At 40.3% G+C, this 17,597-nt stretch overlaps 1 protein-coding gene across 2 annotated transcripts in view; it reads left to right on the forward strand.

The window, feature by feature from the left end:
• The window catches only part of PHACTR1 (phosphatase and actin regulator 1), a 470,686-nt gene that overhangs the window by 11,832 nt on the left and 441,257 nt on the right, over window positions 1–17,597 (forward strand). For both annotated transcript variants that reach the window (XM_090039210.1, XM_090039212.1), the window contains exon 3: window positions 4,030–4,176. In XM_090039210.1, coding sequence (XP_089895336.1) covers window positions 4,030–4,176 — 147 coding nt within the window. The remainder of the gene's footprint in view (window positions 1–4,029; window positions 4,177–17,597) is intronic.

Below are 17,597 nucleotides of genomic sequence, written 5' to 3' on the forward strand. Positions count from 1 at the left end.
CATAGGGATGTCACTCCTTTATCCAAAGTCTGAACATTTCCTACTGTTTTCTGATTTTCTTGACAAGCCATCTTTTAAAAATTGTCTTTGAATGCATGAACTTCTGGAAGTTCATATATCAGTTGGTTAGCTTTGTTTGGACACACTGATCACCTTGGCCCTTTAATCTATAAGTAGTTCTATCAGTTTCAGTAAGTAATGGAGTAAGTGCAGGTACATTTATGAAATAAGTAAATATTCAATATGATTATGGGTAGCAGAAGGTAGTATAATATATTTTTGTTATCCATCAACTGAATGAGAGCATATCTTAAGCTTGTAGAGCAAAATTTCCTAATTGAAAATTTGTTCTCTATGAGTTGTCTCCAATAATAACTTAAAACTGATTATTTCCATGAAAATTCCTGTCAGGAAACTGAATTGCAAAAATGTAATCAAAGAAGCTGCAAACATGGTGGAAGCAAATCACTTAAATATTTGAATGATATTTTAGGGAACATTTTTGCAGTATTGACGCAGCAGAAGTCAAAATGAACACATTGCAAAGCCCGCTATTTAGACCAACAAGATAAAAATTGAATTCCAAACAACTCAGTAGAAAATAAACTCCTATTCTTTGTTTACAATAAACACAAACTCAAATTTGGACATGAGTTTCCACTTCCCTCCAACTCTCAGTATGTTAGCTGAAGCAAACATTCATTTTCAGCTCCATAAGGATGGCACCATCAGGCAGTCAGTTAATAAAAAGCTAGATTCTACAACATGTTGCGTGTCCTCCATTTCCCCTGAAATTGGGGTTTCAGGCTCAGATCCCTGCAACTTCTAACCTGAGACTTTCTTCAGTATTTTGTTTCCTGAGACAGAGCACTGAGCCCTATTAAATGCAATTTCTAAATGGTCTGTAAGTGTGGATTTACATGTTACACTTAGACCTTAATAAAGCTGTAGAATGATAAGGGGTGTTAAATAGAAATGGAACACTAGTAATTTAAGGAAAGAATCTTGGCTACAGGACTGCAAAAAAACGCCTACAATTTCTCTCAGTCAGACTTTCCATCTTCCCATGGAATATATTTGGTGATGCATAAAGGCTCTAAGTTCAGGGTCTGATTGTGCTACATGCTATCCAAACACATGGCAGGAGGTATCACAGTATTTGGATTCTAACTAAACAAGACAAAATGTGTGCTTCACTCTAGGTCCCCTAAGAAGTACAGACTTCTCAAGGTGGACATCCCTTCAGAAGAGAAATCTGCTGGTTGGGCGTTCTGTGAGCAGAGCTCATTCCTTTGACAGTCTGCCAAAGCCACTTTAAATTTCTTAGCATCTGCTCTGTTCCCTAAGCTGTTAGGGAAGAGGTGGGTGGAGGTGGACACACTTATGGGAATCCTCTATGAGTTTTAAGTGAGGGGATGGGTATCCAGAGCACTGGATAAACACCTATGATTATAATAATTCAGTAATTTAGAAGTGTGAATGAAAATATATTCTACACACACAACAACAGTGAAAAAGCCTGTGGTAACACAATATGATTAGGGATGTACAGTCAAGCATTTAAAAGTTAAGCAATGCCAGAACTAAAGTTGCATGTGCACCATTCATTTGTTGCCTTTTGCATATGCATCATAATACAGTCTAACTACATGACCATCTACTGTCTTTCTACAGGAACACTGCCTCATTCAGTTTTCAGGATGAATGGTGCTCACTTAAGTGCTATTCAATATTTTGTTTTTCCCTTGTTCAGCACATAGCCTCAGGCCTTGTATACTGAATATTATTTAAACTCATGATTAATTTCCTCATGGGATTGTCTGTGGCACTTCACTATAGCATATAAGTGCTTCACAAACATTAATGAATGTATTTGCACAACAGCCCCACTGAATAAAAGGGTATTCTTATGTCCATTTTACTGATGGGGAACTGAGACGGAGAGATGAATATACCAAATATCCCTTCATTTTGAATTTCTCAAACTGTGACAGAAATATAGGATCTTATTTTTACAAGGTTTTTTCAGCACATAGCATGATATAGCATCTTATAAAATGAAAGCACAGCTACTATTAATTTTGCTTGCAAATGTGAATGCTTAGTACTTCTACAAATCAGAACTCGCCTACTGAGGTCAGGTACCACAGTTAGAGACCACTGTGAAAAATATGATTTAAACAACAGGAATAGAATTACATTGGACTTCTGTAGCAGAAGCAGGGGTAGACTCCAATTCTCCAGGCATTGTTCAACTGTCTTGAACCATAAGTCCATTTCTTCTCTTCATGTAACATGGACATACTTTCCAATTTTTGTTACATCTGAAGCAGGGAAAAGCCTCCTTCCTACACAACCCTGATTTGTCCTATACACTGAATGAAATAGGGATCCTATAGTAAAAGAATATATGATCATATAATTAAAGACCAATTTACAATGCATGAATATGCACAAGGGGGTCCTGCATTGTCCACTACTAATGGGACAATGATTCAGTAGACATTCAGCAGGGATAATAGTGCCACTTAATCACTAGCATTGCAAACTGTGTCAGCATGGTTTTCTTCTGAGGGCTCTGGTTCAAGTACTACCCAAGATTGCTCCTATTTAGCAAGCGATATTTGATGAGATCACAGCCTAACCTAATACATTTGTAAGCACTAAAGAAAGCTCTGACCTCAGCAGATTTGTAACTTCAATTGGCATGAAATATAACAGACAAAGGATTTGGGTTTCCACAAGTGAATAACGGAACTGTCCTAAAATAATGTAGCCCTGCTGAAGTTGTTAGGGCTGCATACAGGTACTTCAACCCTGACATCTAATGTGGCTGACACAGTAAAAACAACAAATCAGAAAAACTGAACAATTTGTTGCCTGTAAGTGGATCAACAAATTTATCTGAAAAGAGGAATGCAATCAGTTGAACTTATACAATAACTGGTATGCATTTTATAATAATTGTGTGCATACTTTCTTTAACTCTGTGGCATCCCCTTAACTTCTGTGTCTCTCACTGTCTCTTCCAAGAATTATGCTAGAACATAATTTATACTATGTGAAATCAGGGTTTAGCATTGCTTGCATTACACCAACAGAGATCCCATCCTACCTGAGGTTGGAGACTCAGTATGTGCTGGGCAGTGAACACTAGGCGAGAGCCAAGCAGTGCCATGAGGAGTTTACTATTTTGGTAGTCAAGCCGAAAGGGAGAGGGGCAGAAGCATTATCCTCTTTTCACGCCTTAAGAATTGAATCACAGATCTCGATCTAGGATCACTGGGGGGTGATCTACAGTAAAGGGGACAATGACACCCACATGTCCTTGTCCTCAATGTGTGGTGTAACTGCCAGTCCCTTCTTCTTCTCTAAAATACACTTGGGGCATTTGCTTTTTATAGCTAGAGCCCAACAAGGTTGACTTGGGCACCGGACTTGGGCACCTCCGTCCCAGGCCTAACTTGCCTAAGGCAGCCCAGGCGCCTGAGTCACTTGGCACGGCCGGGCCGGGGCTCGTTCTGCTCGCCGCGGCCGCGGTGCCCCCGGCGGGGCTGAGGCAGCCCTGTCTTGGTGCAGAGACCTTTCCCCAGCAGCCCGGGGGCCGGTGCGGGCTCGAGGCGGCCGCAGGTGCGAGCGGGGCAGCCGGCCGCGGGCGCCGTTGGGCTTCCCGCCCCGGGCGCGGGGTGCGGGGCCGGGGCCGGGGCCGGGGCCAGGGCCGGGCGGGGAGAGGGCGCTGGGCAGGTGACCTTGGCCGGGCGCGGGGCGGGACCCGGTCCCTCGCGCCGGGCCGGCCGCGGCTGCAGGGGGGCGCTGGGCAGTGCTGCTCCGGTCCAGAGATCCTGATCGGGTTTTCTCTCCGTCTCCTCCTCTCCCTCTCCCTCCCTCCCTGTGTTTCTTTCTCCCTTTCCCTCTCTTTCCCCTTCCTCTGCTTCCCCCCTCCCCTCCCCCTCCTCTGCGCCTCTTCCTCTCCCCTCCTCCTCCTCCTCTCTCCCACCCCTCTCCTCTGCCTCCTTTCTCCCTCCTCAGCTCGCCGGGCGACCCTGCTCACTGTCCCCACATTAATGGCGGCATCTTCCGAGGAGGAGATAGACCGGAGACCCATCAGGAGAGTCAGGTCCAAGAGTGACACCCCGTACCTAGCCGAGGCCAGGATCTCCTTCAACCTCGAGGCAGGTAAGAGGCCCCCCAGGGCTCCAGCCCTCTCCTCCGCCCAGGCTCCGGCGCCGCCGCGGCTCTGGCTCCACGCACTCTGCCTCTTTGTGTCTGCTGGGTGCGGGGTGCGGGGTGCGGGGTGCTGCTGCTGCTGCTGCTGCTGGAGGCGTGGGGCCAAGCCCTGCCTGGGGCTCCCAGCCGGCTGCCCCCTCCTCCCACCCTGCCAGGAGGGACTGGTGCCAGGCAAAAGGCAGTGGGCTGGCAGGGGTGGGCAGGATGGGAGCATTAGCCCTTGTGGTGGTGGATGGCAGCCTTTGGTTTCTAGGGGGAGCAGAAAGCAGTGGTGTCATGTCAAGAGGGGGCAAGAGACAACCCCCAGGAAGAAGTTCCTTCCGGTCTCTCCAGTAACACCCTGGATCCCCAGCTCTCCTCCAAGACAGCTGCCTCCATCCTCTGCATGGATTTCCAGTGGTCCCTCTTCCTGCCCGGCCTCGCACACTCCCACCAAACTCTTCATTCTGGTTTCCCTCCCTTTGGTTCCTCCTTTTTTCTAACTCTTCCATTTCCTCCCATGAGCCCTATACTACAGCCAGTGCTGTGCCCTGTCCCCTCAAATCCTGTGTTCTCCCCACCCAGTAACCCAAATTATTCCCTGCCAAAAACTCCCATGTTTATCTTTCTTCTCTCCCCAACAGTCCTTACTTTTATTTGCCTTCCTTTTCCGATAAATGCCTCCCTATATTCCCATGCTCCTGCCATTCTCCTGTCTACTATCCAGTTCCTTTCTCTCAAGCCCCACCTCCCTTTTCCCTCTCCCTAACACCTCTTTCCCTACTTCTTCCAAGTTTCCCATCTTGCCTTCCTGGGAGGGGCAGGGGGGACAACAAAACCTCATTATTCCTTTCATTCTCTCAAACTTTTATTCCCCCTTCTTTCCCTCTCCAGTAATCCTGTCTACCTCTCAAAACTTCATTCCCCCTCCGCACTCCCCCCCCACCCCGCATTTCCCACTTTTCATTATATCTTCTCCCTTCAGTCCTTAGTATCCATCTCTCATGGGCCTTCACTCTTCTCTCCTGTTCTCTTTACTTCCTGCTTTTCATCTGACTTGTCTTCTGCCTCATTCTAACCTCTCTGAAAACATTCCCCATGTTCACGGTCCCCAGTCTTTCCTGCTTTTTCCCCAGTTACATCCATCCTAGAGTGGCCTGTGGTCTGAATCTTACATCCCCTCTTTCCCACAATCACTCTTACTTGCCTTCTCACCATATCACTTCCTGTGCCTCCCAGTGTTACAACAAATATGTCTGCCTCTCCCAGAACCTCATCCAATCCCTATGGCTCTCCAACTGAGTCCCCAGAGTCTGGAATAGACTCCCCTCGGAAGTGGTGCAAGCACTTACCCTGAACACCTTTAAGAAGCACTTGCATGCCTATCTTGTCAGGATTATTTTATCCCAGCAGACTTCCTGCCCCTTGGGCAGGGGGCTGGACCCGGTGATCTTGCAAGTCCCTTCCAGCCCTAATGTCTATGAAATCTATCAATTCACCTCTCTAAAAACCAACCCCCAACTTTACCATAGGTTTCTCATCTGCCCTTTTGCATGTCTCCCATAAAACCCTCCAACTTCTCTTCTTCACGTTTCTGCCTCAATGCCCTCAGGGTCTCCCCTACATTTTGACAGTCCTGTCCCAGATCCCCTTTCACATTATACCTCTCCTCAAGGCCCTTTCCCACCTGGCCTGCTCCCTTCCTCACTTCCCAGGGCCTGCTCCTAGGGGCACCACTGGCCCCAGAAGAATGGGCAGGAGGAGAAAGCTGCTCTTAGCAGATAACTTGGTTTCTTCTCTACCAGGCCAGCCAACAGAGATGGCTTTAGACAGGAGTCTCAGCTGCAGCCTCCTGCCTGTCCCAGCAGTGAATAAAATGACCCAACTGGAAGGATCCTGCAATGCAGTTCCCTTCCCCAGCTGAGCCCCTCAACTCACTGTCTCATTGCCAGCCCAAAAAAAGGAAGTGAGCATGCCCCAGAGCTCCTGCTCACCATGCTGCAGCCTCCCCTCCTTTCCCTTCAGCAGACCGAAAATTGGAGGTGACAAAGATATGTTTTCTCCTCAAGACTGAAAGTTGGTGGGGGGAGGAGATATATCCCCCTTATCCTCACTAGAATTACACCAGTGGTAACAGGTAATATTAGCTAATTCTATTTATCACTGACTGGTTGGTTGATCATGTTGTACTATGGGTAATTATTCTTTTATGGTTGTGACTATTTTAAAAAAATAATCCAATCAAGCTTTACACAGAATGGGCATGAGTTACAATGGGATGCCTGGTGGTGTAGATGACAAAAAGAACTGAAAGTGAAAAACAGAGAGGGGGAAGGAGAGGGACACAAATTGGTATAAATAAAACAGAGGCTATGTATGGTTACATGGTTGCTGAAAGAAAATGCATGTTGGCTTGCATTGTCACAGGTAAATGTTATGTCATGGAGTTATAAATAGATTACCAGTTCAGAGGAAGGTACGTTCAGGTTGCCTACTGCCTCACATCTTTACACACTGAACCAGACTTGTAGTCTTTACTACAGCAGATCCCAGAGGATTTACTGCTCTCTAGATTTCTCCTCCCTGTGATCCATGAAAAAAATGGTAAATGCATTTAGCCTCTTCCTCTTTTTCCCTTTTTAATACATGTGCTGTAAAGCTTCCCTTCTAACCCAATCAGGAATGGGCTGCCTGTAAAAGGAATAATTAAAAGAAACAGTGCTGGTTTGTCAAGAAATATAAACAAAAAAGAGTGTGAGTGGATGGTTTTCATTAATCCATCTGGCACTGGATAGTTTGAGTTTTGAAAAAAAAATGCAATTGCTTAGCAACCAGAATTAACTTAGTGAGCCAGTGCCAGTGAAATGTGCTAGTGCATTTTTGGGCATTTGGTTTTTCCTTTCTGTTTTCTGAGGAAATACAAACTGGGTTCCATGCATTTGGGGACTGGTATTACTGATAAATGTTGTTTGTTTTTTTATTTTTATTTATTTATTTTGTAATTGGATAATGCTGGGTTTAGGGTTTGGCTGGAAAATGTTCATTATGTATTTATGCAAAAAGTATTTCAAAGGTTATCTACTGATATATAGGCTGGAAAATGAACCTTCTGTGTAGCTCATTAAAAATTACTTAAAATGCTCCATTTTTTTTAAAGAAGCATTGGGAGAGTAGCTGTCTATTGCTGTGTTGCTGACATTTTAGCTTTCATGGAACAGTTACAAGTACAGCATTAAAGCAAAACCAGAAACACTTAACTTGTACTGGCACCTTAAACTTTATACCTTTGGCTTACGGCAGGTAAAATGTATATACTTGGGAATCCAGTGCTACTCACTGCAGATAGCTTACTTGATGTTGGGTGGAAGTATTTCATGTGGAAATAGATTCCATATTCTTTGTTTCTCCTCTCTGTTCATAGTTATGTACAGTTTCTTTATTGCCACATTCTCAAGTACTACTTTTCTGTTATTTAAAGTTAAACAACTACTGCCCTGAATTTGTACCATCGAGTCTAGCGTCAGAGAGTGTTTCAAAGCAAGGTTGAGCATGGGGCGCTGTTCAGCCTCAGGTGGTGCTGAATGAGTGTCTGTATGCCAGTGAGAAAACTGGGCCTTTTGCAATAATTTGCTCTTTAGAGTAATGGCGGGTTTATATTGTATTTTTGTATTCTTTAAGTGCATGTGTATGTGCAAGTGTGTAAGTAGAATGTGTCTATGTATGGGAGGTAGAAGTAAGGAAGGAATGTTATTTCCTTTACTTGGTGATGCAGTCAGGACTAAAGTAATGCGTGGGGAACAGGAAATATTCCCTTCCTTACACACCTACCACTTGCCTCCCATTTAATGCATTTTGTGTCTGAAACTCCTGCTGTTCAGCCACTGCTTACAGTGCTGTTTTTCCTTCCAGCTGCTACAAGCTTGGATGCGTTCCTCTTTGATCCAGTCATTGTCTTGTTCCAGGATACTGGCTGGGATAGGTTGCGGCATGCTGCTGAGTTTTTTGTTTGTTCTGATTTGATTTAGTTGAACTTTAAATCCATTTTTATTAAAGGATCCATATGCTGATGTTGGCAATGTTACATTTCTATACTTTTAAATTCATTTTAAACACTGGTTAGAAACTAACAGTTTTATTTATCTTCTTCAGCTGTAAGTTATAATTATACTGTTACTGCTGTTATCTGTATTGTTGGACTGTTGAGAGATTTTGAACACAGAGTCAAGTACAAAATATGGGTATTGCAAAGATTTTTTCTGATTTTGAAAAAAAAATGTATAAACAATTAACTAAGGCAACCTTTATCTGCTCTTCCATTCAAATTACATTCATAGTTTATTTTTAACTTGGATTTCTTGAATAAGTTTTCAATAAAATGTTTATGAGGATTGTTTCCAAATAATGATCAATTATAGTGTTATAATTTTATGTAGTATGAATTACCCAATGTTGTTCAATTAGAAGACTCCAGTATATATTTTATGGAGGCCTTCCTGAATTGACTAAAATAACAAAACTGTCTTCCAAATTAAAGGAGTTAGTCTCCTGACAGATATACACCTGCAAATCCTATTAGTCTGAGTTTTCTAGAGGATAATATTTTCCCAGAAGACTTAAATCTCCTCTTCTGTGAAAATGAATATAGCTGCAGACCATCCTAAAATTATAGACAGATTTAAAATTCTCTTTTGAATATTTAAGATAGTATCAGACCATGTGCAAAGAAATGCTAAATTTGAAAACTATTATACTGAAAGAATGTTTTGGCTGTACAGCATAAGTGTGCTCTCTTTTGAAATACATTTTTTTGAAAAAAGGATTAATACCCTAATTTTTTAGTGAAAATAGTTATTTTAAATGCACCACTTCCTGGATGCTCAATTCTAAAGGGAAGTTAGTTCTCAATACTGACTCTTATAAAAGCAGGCCTGTTTAAGGACTCCATTTGGGCATCTGGAAATCAAGGTGTGTAAAATCACTAGGCACTTCTGAAAATTGAGGCCTCCATCTGTTAGAACTGTTCAGTCACATAAAATATCTCTCCCCTTGTGTGCTATGACATCTCTGCAAGGCACATGTGTTCACCTTACACTCTCCCCTGTTCAGATGTCTGCTTTTCACAGAGGACTAGAACTTAAAAATGGCAACAAATTAATGGAGTATTTGGAAAATGGAGAGCTTCCAGGCTGGAAAAATGATTATGTTATTATTAATAAAGTGTACAAATAATTTAGTAATTCATGTTTGATGGTCTGAATTTTAGATTATTCCCCTTTGCCCCTGAAAGAAAATGTACATGTAGTACTGCAGATAAATGGGAAATCTTATTTGCAATCACAGTTAATTTGTTGAAATAATGGGCTGTTGGGTTTAGATTATTCAGGCTCTGTATTGATATTCCTTACAATATTCAAGTAGACCTCTTTGCCTACTATTGACCTACACTGGTCCAACTTATAAGATACTAGATCAAGGTCAATAGTGTCATACCTGGTGCTTCCCCATATGGAGTCAATATTTCAGCTACAGAAAAAGAACAATGGTAAACTTTGTGTTACTGTCATCTTCAAAGTAATTTCTAGGCAAATTGACACGTGTTGAGCTGAGGAAAAAGCCATTGTTGTGCCACGCTGCTGTGGATTCTCCCTGAGGTAGCTTAAGGAGGTCACCTAGTGTCCTTCTCCACTTGAGTTTAATTGTGTACTTACCATTTCATCTGGAAGTTAAGTTTTGATGGAGGAACAGCACCCTACTTTGGAGAAGGCGATATAGAGCAGCGTGCTTAATTAGATGTGTGAAAGGTTGCTAAAGATGGAATGCTTCCTTCAAAGAGCCATAATTTGCCTCCAGTGTGAAATACAGAAGATTTAGGGAACATACCATAGGAAACATATATTTGATCATCTGTGGCTGATCAAACATACGTTACTGCTCAGATCTTAAGTGTATCCAAGTTACTTATTAATCTCACCTTAGTAGCCAGATCCTCAACTTATATAAATCCATGCAGATATGCTGGCTTCAGTGAAGGTTCACAATTTACACCAGGTAAAGGATCTGAATAGGAATATGGAGACATAGAGGTTTTTCTCTCCTTCCATGAAAAAAGACCAGTTTATCTTCCTATGTGTGGCCACATGCCCTGGAATGTGATCTTTGGAGGGAGAAAATGAGAGAGAGAGCATGAGTACACACTTACATTTAGAAATGCTATAAGGAAGGGAAGACTGAGTGGCATAATTAATGATGTCACAAAAAGATACATCAAAAACATCCATAATATTACCACATGCAGGGAAAAGTAGGCCTGGTCTCTGGACAGATAGGTGGAGTCAGCAACATCTGCTTTTCTTGAAACAATGACTAGTAACTTGCACAGAAAACAGCATTACAAGTTAATGTTGCTGTAAGCAGCATTAATTCACAGTATGCAAGGAAGTATGGAGGGGGAAAGAACATGATGAAAACTGCTGAATGGCTAAAAGGAACATGAGTGAGCCAGAAAAAACTTAGAACAAGCTGTTCTTTGGATGAAGGAATGGGAATGAGACACGAAATAGAACAACAGTGACTGCCTAACAGTCTTATATGGAGTATATTCCCTGTTCTCCCCCAGTTGATGTCAAGGGATCTTTTGTTTTCACATGTACTAGTATCTTCCACAACATATTCAGGCTACCTCCTTTTTTTTTTTGATAGCTTGTATTATGCCAGTTATTATAAATTATTCATATAATTTTATTAATCCAATTACATAGTGCATGATGTTTCTTAGGGGGCAAGATGATGCACAAGTTCTCTTTTTTAACTATGATCATTATGTGTTGCCCTCTGTATATTGATATATATAGAAAGATATGAAAACATTTTCTCCTCTGGTCAAGGAGCAAGATTCAGTGATTAAGCATTTCAGATACTATGTTTTGCCACTTCCTAAAATAAGCAATAATACTTATGCTGTTTTTGAAAAAAAAAATTCAAAAGATGGTTAAAAGTAGCTTGATTAAATAGTTGAATATTCTGTGAGATATCTGCATTCCATTCATTTTTAATTGTTTCTAAAACTCATCATTGGTTTTAAAGCCCTTGTTTGAAGTCTCTAAATTTACCCTCTGGCCACCCTTAAATATAATATAACCCCACTAACCCAATTAATCAAGCCCTTACTTATTTAAAATGTTATTAAATGTCCTCTTTTGGGTTGTACTTTTTATTTCTGTTTATCTACTATATGTATGTTTATATCAATACTCAAGTATTCAGCATAGTTTCATACTTAAAATGTATAAGACCTTAAATGATATAGGACTTAAAAGTATCCTGCTTTTAGGGAGTTGCCAATTAAAATTGAGACTTAAGGGGTAACCTGAAGCGTTATGGAGTGACGTGTGTGTGTGAGACATATACGTGTGTCAATATAATATATAGATATATCTATATCTTTATATCTATATTTATAGATATAAAGCATACACACACACACACACATATATGTGTCACTGTAACTTTAAGGTTTAAGGCTAGAGAGTATAGGACAAAGATTATACAACTGTTCTTATTTGGAAAAATGCCACTTTGCACAACTTCCTCCCTCCCACCCCCCCGATCTGATGATTCTAGATGTTATTGCCATGGAGTTACTCTTGTATTCCCAAATCATAGCTCTAGTAAAGCATTACTTTAAGGAAAACCTTTCTTAATAAGTATGAGTAAGCAGTCTCTCTTTTGTAGTTATGACTTACACTGGCATTTTTACATCTGTATTTTTGTATCTTCAAGCAAATTGTGAGTTCTAGTCTTAGTACTTTTGCCTTTAACAGGTTATGTTGAAGTACAGTTAGAAGTGTGATCTTCCAGTTTGTGCTCAAAATTTATTGTGTGGTTGCATTTTACACCCACAAGTGGAAAGACCCATCTATAGTGCAGTGAAAATATGCACCTGAATTTAGCATGTATATTATGTGGAGAATTTAGGATTATAGGCCTTATCCAGTGCTCAGTGCAATACATTATATTACTTTGTCTTTCTTCACCTGTGATTGCATCACATTCTCTTCTGTTTTGGTGGGGGGGTTGTTTGCCTTCTGGTTGATGAGCCTTTAGAATTAACACTTTTAAGTTAATCTCTGCAGCCATGGATACCAGAAACTTTAAAAACAGTAAAATCAGAGATATTTCTTTCAGGAATAGGGACTTTATGAAAAAGTACACATATTCTGCAAAATTCCTGATAGTCTTGTCAGAACTGGAAGTGCTCTTTGTGTATATCAGCTGTGAAATAGTGTACAGTGAGGTCTGACACTAATAATAACACTGGGCATAATGCTTAATTACCCTGAGTAAACTAATTGGTTTCACTGGGACTACTCTTAGCAATATTTACTACCAGCCAAAGTATGTTTGTAGAATCAGGCCTAAAGTTCATAAACCTTTGCAGTATAACAGAGGTGGCTAACCTATGGCATGGGCGGGCTGTGTGTGGCAGGCAGCAGATTGGAGCAGGGGCACGCAACAGCAGTAGGTAGGACAGGAAGCAAAGCAGCAAACTGGGCAAGAAAGGGGATCAAAGTAGGAGTTTGGGAGGGTGGGGGCTAATATGTAGCAAGCCTGCCAAAAAGGTTGGCCCCCGTCTCCATTATAACATAGTAACAGATTGCATATACTTACTTTCACTGCTAATAAGATGTGCAGGGATTGTGTGCATCATAATCAGTTCATTAACTTCAGAAGCTAGCATGTATATAAAAAAAGGAATATTAAATTTTCTTTAACGGTAAAACATAAACAAGCAATGTTACTCTTACACCTCCTTGGTAATGAATATTCATGACAGAACATCTCTTGTGTGTAAAATGCAATGAAACTCAAAGAAGTGTAATTTATGACATTTTAATTATATTAATTTTAAACAGGTTTCGCATTTATGTCAAAAACCTTAATCTTTAAAATTATATAAATGTACTTACCAAGTATGGTTTCAATAACCAGAAAGCCATTAGGGTAAAATTCTGTCCTTTAGTTATAATCATGCAATTCTATTGAAATCACTGTAATTGCATTGGTAGGTATTCCAATGGCATTGTAAGGATGTAATTTAGTCTTTAGCATATGTCTTCCTTCAGTTAAGTTTCATTTGGGTGCTTTTATTAGGTACCTGAATAATAATAAACACATATAGGTACTGAAGATTTTGCATATGGATTCATAATCATTTTGTTGCTGGAAATGTATTTCATATGAATTAACTCAGATGAGAGGCAGATATTCTGCACCAGAATTCCAATGACTACCAAACTTTGCAGGAAAATGAGGAAACACTTGCAAATTAAATTAACTCTAAGTCCTGTATTCCTTCTGCATCCCAACTCTTACTAGTTTCATTTGGAGTACTGTATACACAAGATATACAGGAGTAGGTGTCAATTGTTAGTTTGTTAATCTAGTGAATAGACACCTACACAGACACCTGACATTCTAACTATGATGGATGACTAAAACATACTGAAGCACATTTCAGTTAATCACTGAATTCTTGTTATGCATAATTTATAATGCAATAAGATTTTTACGGGTTTAACTTACAGCACTTGGACAGAGAGACATTTGGTAAATAGTTTATCAGCAAATGAAATACTTGATACATTATTAAAATTATCTTTTGTTATGGCTAAGTGTAGTTATTCCTAATGGTGAAATGTTTGAAGTAGTTTTGCCATTTATTTTGTAACAATAAACATTTATTTGTGGCTCAAATAAATGGTAGCAGTTAAAATGTAGGTAACATTTGCATTGATAGAGTTGGAAGATTCCTCTCTCAGAAGTAAGCAACATTAATCCTGGTGCTCAATCCTGTGAGATGCTCAGTGCCTTTAATTCACACTGACTTTCATGTGAATTGAGAAAATATTTCCAGTACTGATTGAATACTTATCCTAAATTTTAATCTGGGAATAGAAATTATGTTGTTAGTTGTATTACTTGAAATGCATCCCCTATTGTTTGGGTGAGGGCAGGTTTGCATTTTGGATTTTGCCTCTTTTTAAAACCTTAATTTGGCTCTGAATGCCAGTATTTAAATACAAGAGATTTAGTGCTTGTATTCAAATGCAAAATTACTATGTAGGGATCTTCTGCATTTCAACATCTTTTTAAATTATGTCTTTAATTCAGGGTCATTTCATTTGTATGAATCAATCAGGCATAAGCTTTTTAAAGTAACATTAGGAGCAAGCTTAAGCTCTCAAAAGCAGCCTATATTTCAATGAATAAGTTGATCCCATTATACCAGATCTTTGCAGGCCACATTGAAAAGATTATAGGGGTTATGCCAAGTCAGAAAAAGGTAAAATGTACCAAATATTATGACGGAAAAAGGAACATATAACTGCACCACAGTATTCCTTGAGAAAGAGTATACTTCCTTCATTCAATGCTATGTCATGATTTCCTTTCTAACAGCCAGAGTCCTGCAGTTTTCATACATAATTTTCAAATAGAAATTTGTTGTCACTGAGTGTAGTCTCTACAAAATCCTCTGATGGTCCTCACTCACATATAGCTTCAGGTGCTGCAGTCCACAGACATACAGAATGCATTCTGCAGCCCTTCTGCAGTAACACTTGCCAGCAGTGTTGCACTAGCCTTTTCCTTTGATGATGAGGCCATCATAGAGAGAGCCTGTTGTTTTCACTTTTTCTCATCATCCACTGTATTTGCCTCTTGGTATCAGAGATGCATCTTCTGGAAGCAATGTTATTTGTGCTGCTGTTTCTCTTGAGTTTTCCATAATATTCCCAGATGTGTCCTCTGACTCAAGATGTTAGGCATGAGGCTCTACTTTGCTCCTGATCACTCCACCCTTTTGATAGGGTACAGATAGAGTGGTGTTTTTGGAAGCATTTTTTCTGATGGGAGGGCACTGCTTCTGTATTTGTAAACAACAGAGAGGGTGAGCTGTCTCTTTTTCTTGTAACTTACTTTGTAAGCATTCCCCTTGTGCTCAGCTGCTGGGAACATATGGCCCTAAATGATCACCCTGTGTTTATAGGCCATCTGATAAAGAGTCCTATAATCTACAAGGTCCTTTCATGAACCCAATTAAGCGAATAATTTCACAGAGTGATAGCTTCTACTCTCTGCTTTCTGACTCCTCTCTGATTCCATGTCATTTAAGATAGTTTCATGAAAATGCTGAAGTGGAAAGGTGAGAAGTGACTGAATGTAACTACTGCTGAGCAGTGCCTCACTTATACTGAAGACAATATGGTATGTTCACCCAATCATGAACAATTTTCATTTTGTCTTATCACAACATTTCTTCATCAATGTCTTTGGTACGACTGTGCTTCTGATGCACTGCTGTGAATATTTCCCATACAATTTAAAGGCTTGTTTCAGAAGTGCTACATAATATGTAGCTATTTATTGCATTGTGTTTATTTCATTTATGCCTATTGCAATCAATTGCTTTGGCTTACTGTATACTGTATGTGGAAAGAGCTTGGAGTAGTTTAAAGGCATAAAATCAAATAGACTAAAAAAAACCTATAATTAAAAAGCAAAGGCAAACAAGTAAGTGTCCCTGTTTGCCTTAATCTTAGCCAAAGGCTCAGAGTCATAAACGTTTGTACCAATTGAACAATTGGTTATTTGGGACTGAGATAATATAGTGAATAAATTTCAAAATTGCTTTTAAAATGCATAGGAATGACTAAGGGTTTTAGGAACACAATCCTGGAAACATGGAAATAGTTCATGTGAATTCAGAGGGCTTGTGAGTGGTCTTGTTAAATTCAGAGGGCCTATTTGCATAAAGGCTATGTAAAACTACAGAACCAGGCCTCCTTTTATTTTAAAACATCTTGAAACATTGACTCTTTATGAAGGCACTTCCCCATTCCCCATTCATTCTTTTTCCTTTGGACAGTTTTCTTTAGATAGTAGAATATCTGAGATTGATTTAAAGCTCACAGAGGTCAAAGAGAGTCTGGTCTATGGGCTTTGGATCTGGTCCTAGGTTCCTGTCAGTGGACATGCCTACATGAGACCTTCACTGCAGAGTAGACTAATTAGCTCTGCAGTAAATATTGCACATCTACACATGTGACCCTATTATGCAGCCTTAGAGGTGCTTTAGAGGTGCAGGTTCTATTGGATTTAAATGGGTATAGCCATTTAAGGAGCTGATAGGTGCACACTTAATCTCTTGTTGCCTAAATCAATAACATGTATACATGCGGAGCACAGGTGCATAGCATCATTTCCACAGATTATATTTTGATATGTTGGTTTTCTTAATCATATTTACTGTCATTTTGACCAGCTGCATTGCAGAATGGTGCCATGGCACATTACAGAGGAAAATGTGACCCTTATTCAAGTGACCCTGCATATAGATGTTTGCTTTTCACAGTTTTTCCTCTCACCACCAGGAAAAAGGGTAACACATAGCCCAAGGGTTGCATGACCATACTGCAAGCCTCCCCCGTACCCCGTGCCACACAGCATGGGCACACCTGTACCATGGGATCCCTGAGCCCTGCAGGCCATGCTGCCCCACCCCAACCTGAGCCCAGGGCAGGAAGCAGAAGCTGGAGGGAGGGCACCTGGAGACTTCAGTAGTGGCAGCAGGAGAATGATGTGGGGAGCAGCATCCAGACTGGGAGCCTGCGAACTGTGAGTTGGACAGCCCTGATATAGCCCATAACATGGTGAATAAATGAAGGCAGTAAAGATAGTAATAGAGGCAGAAAGATTATCAAGAATCAAGGGAGGAAAAGAAAAAAACAAACCGCTATGCATGTAGATTAAGCAGTGGTACTAGGCACAGCTCATTTTAACAAAGACTTCAAGTTTCTCAGATAGCAACAGCAAGTTACATAGCAACATATATGTATTTTATTTTTTATTGTGCTTCATTTTTTTGCTGGTAACTTAGGTTTTATAAAGCAAAATCAGTTATGTTTATTAAATGTGCTATAACCCTTAGTATACATATGTTCCTTCTTTCATTGAATGGTGTGTCTTCAGTGATTTACATTGATAACCAGATGCTTTTATCACCTTTGAGAATTTGTGTTGAATTTCAGGCATAGCCTTAAAGTAGATTATGCATGGCAGTGTCTGCTGAGGCCTCAAATGAGGATTTTTCAACAACATAAATCAAGGTTCATGTGTCAGCTTAACTGCTGTCCAGGATAGAAGAAGAGAGGCCTTATTTGATGTAATTACTTCATTTATTATTTATTTGAATTTATTTTTAAAAAAATTCCCCCCATCCCTTAACTAATGTGTCAGCCTGTAAACACAGGGCCCAGATCCAGAGGTTTTTTTACTTGGATCACTCTGGAGTACAAGATGAATGTGTAGAAGGCGTCTTTTGTCTGCCTGAG

Source organism: Crocodylus siamensis, chromosome 3 (genome assembly GCF_052110815.1).
Source record: "Crocodylus siamensis isolate JL-2025a chromosome 3, ASM5211081v1, whole genome shotgun sequence".
NCBI classification, from domain to species: domain Eukaryota; kingdom Metazoa; phylum Chordata; order Crocodylia; family Crocodylidae; genus Crocodylus; species Crocodylus siamensis.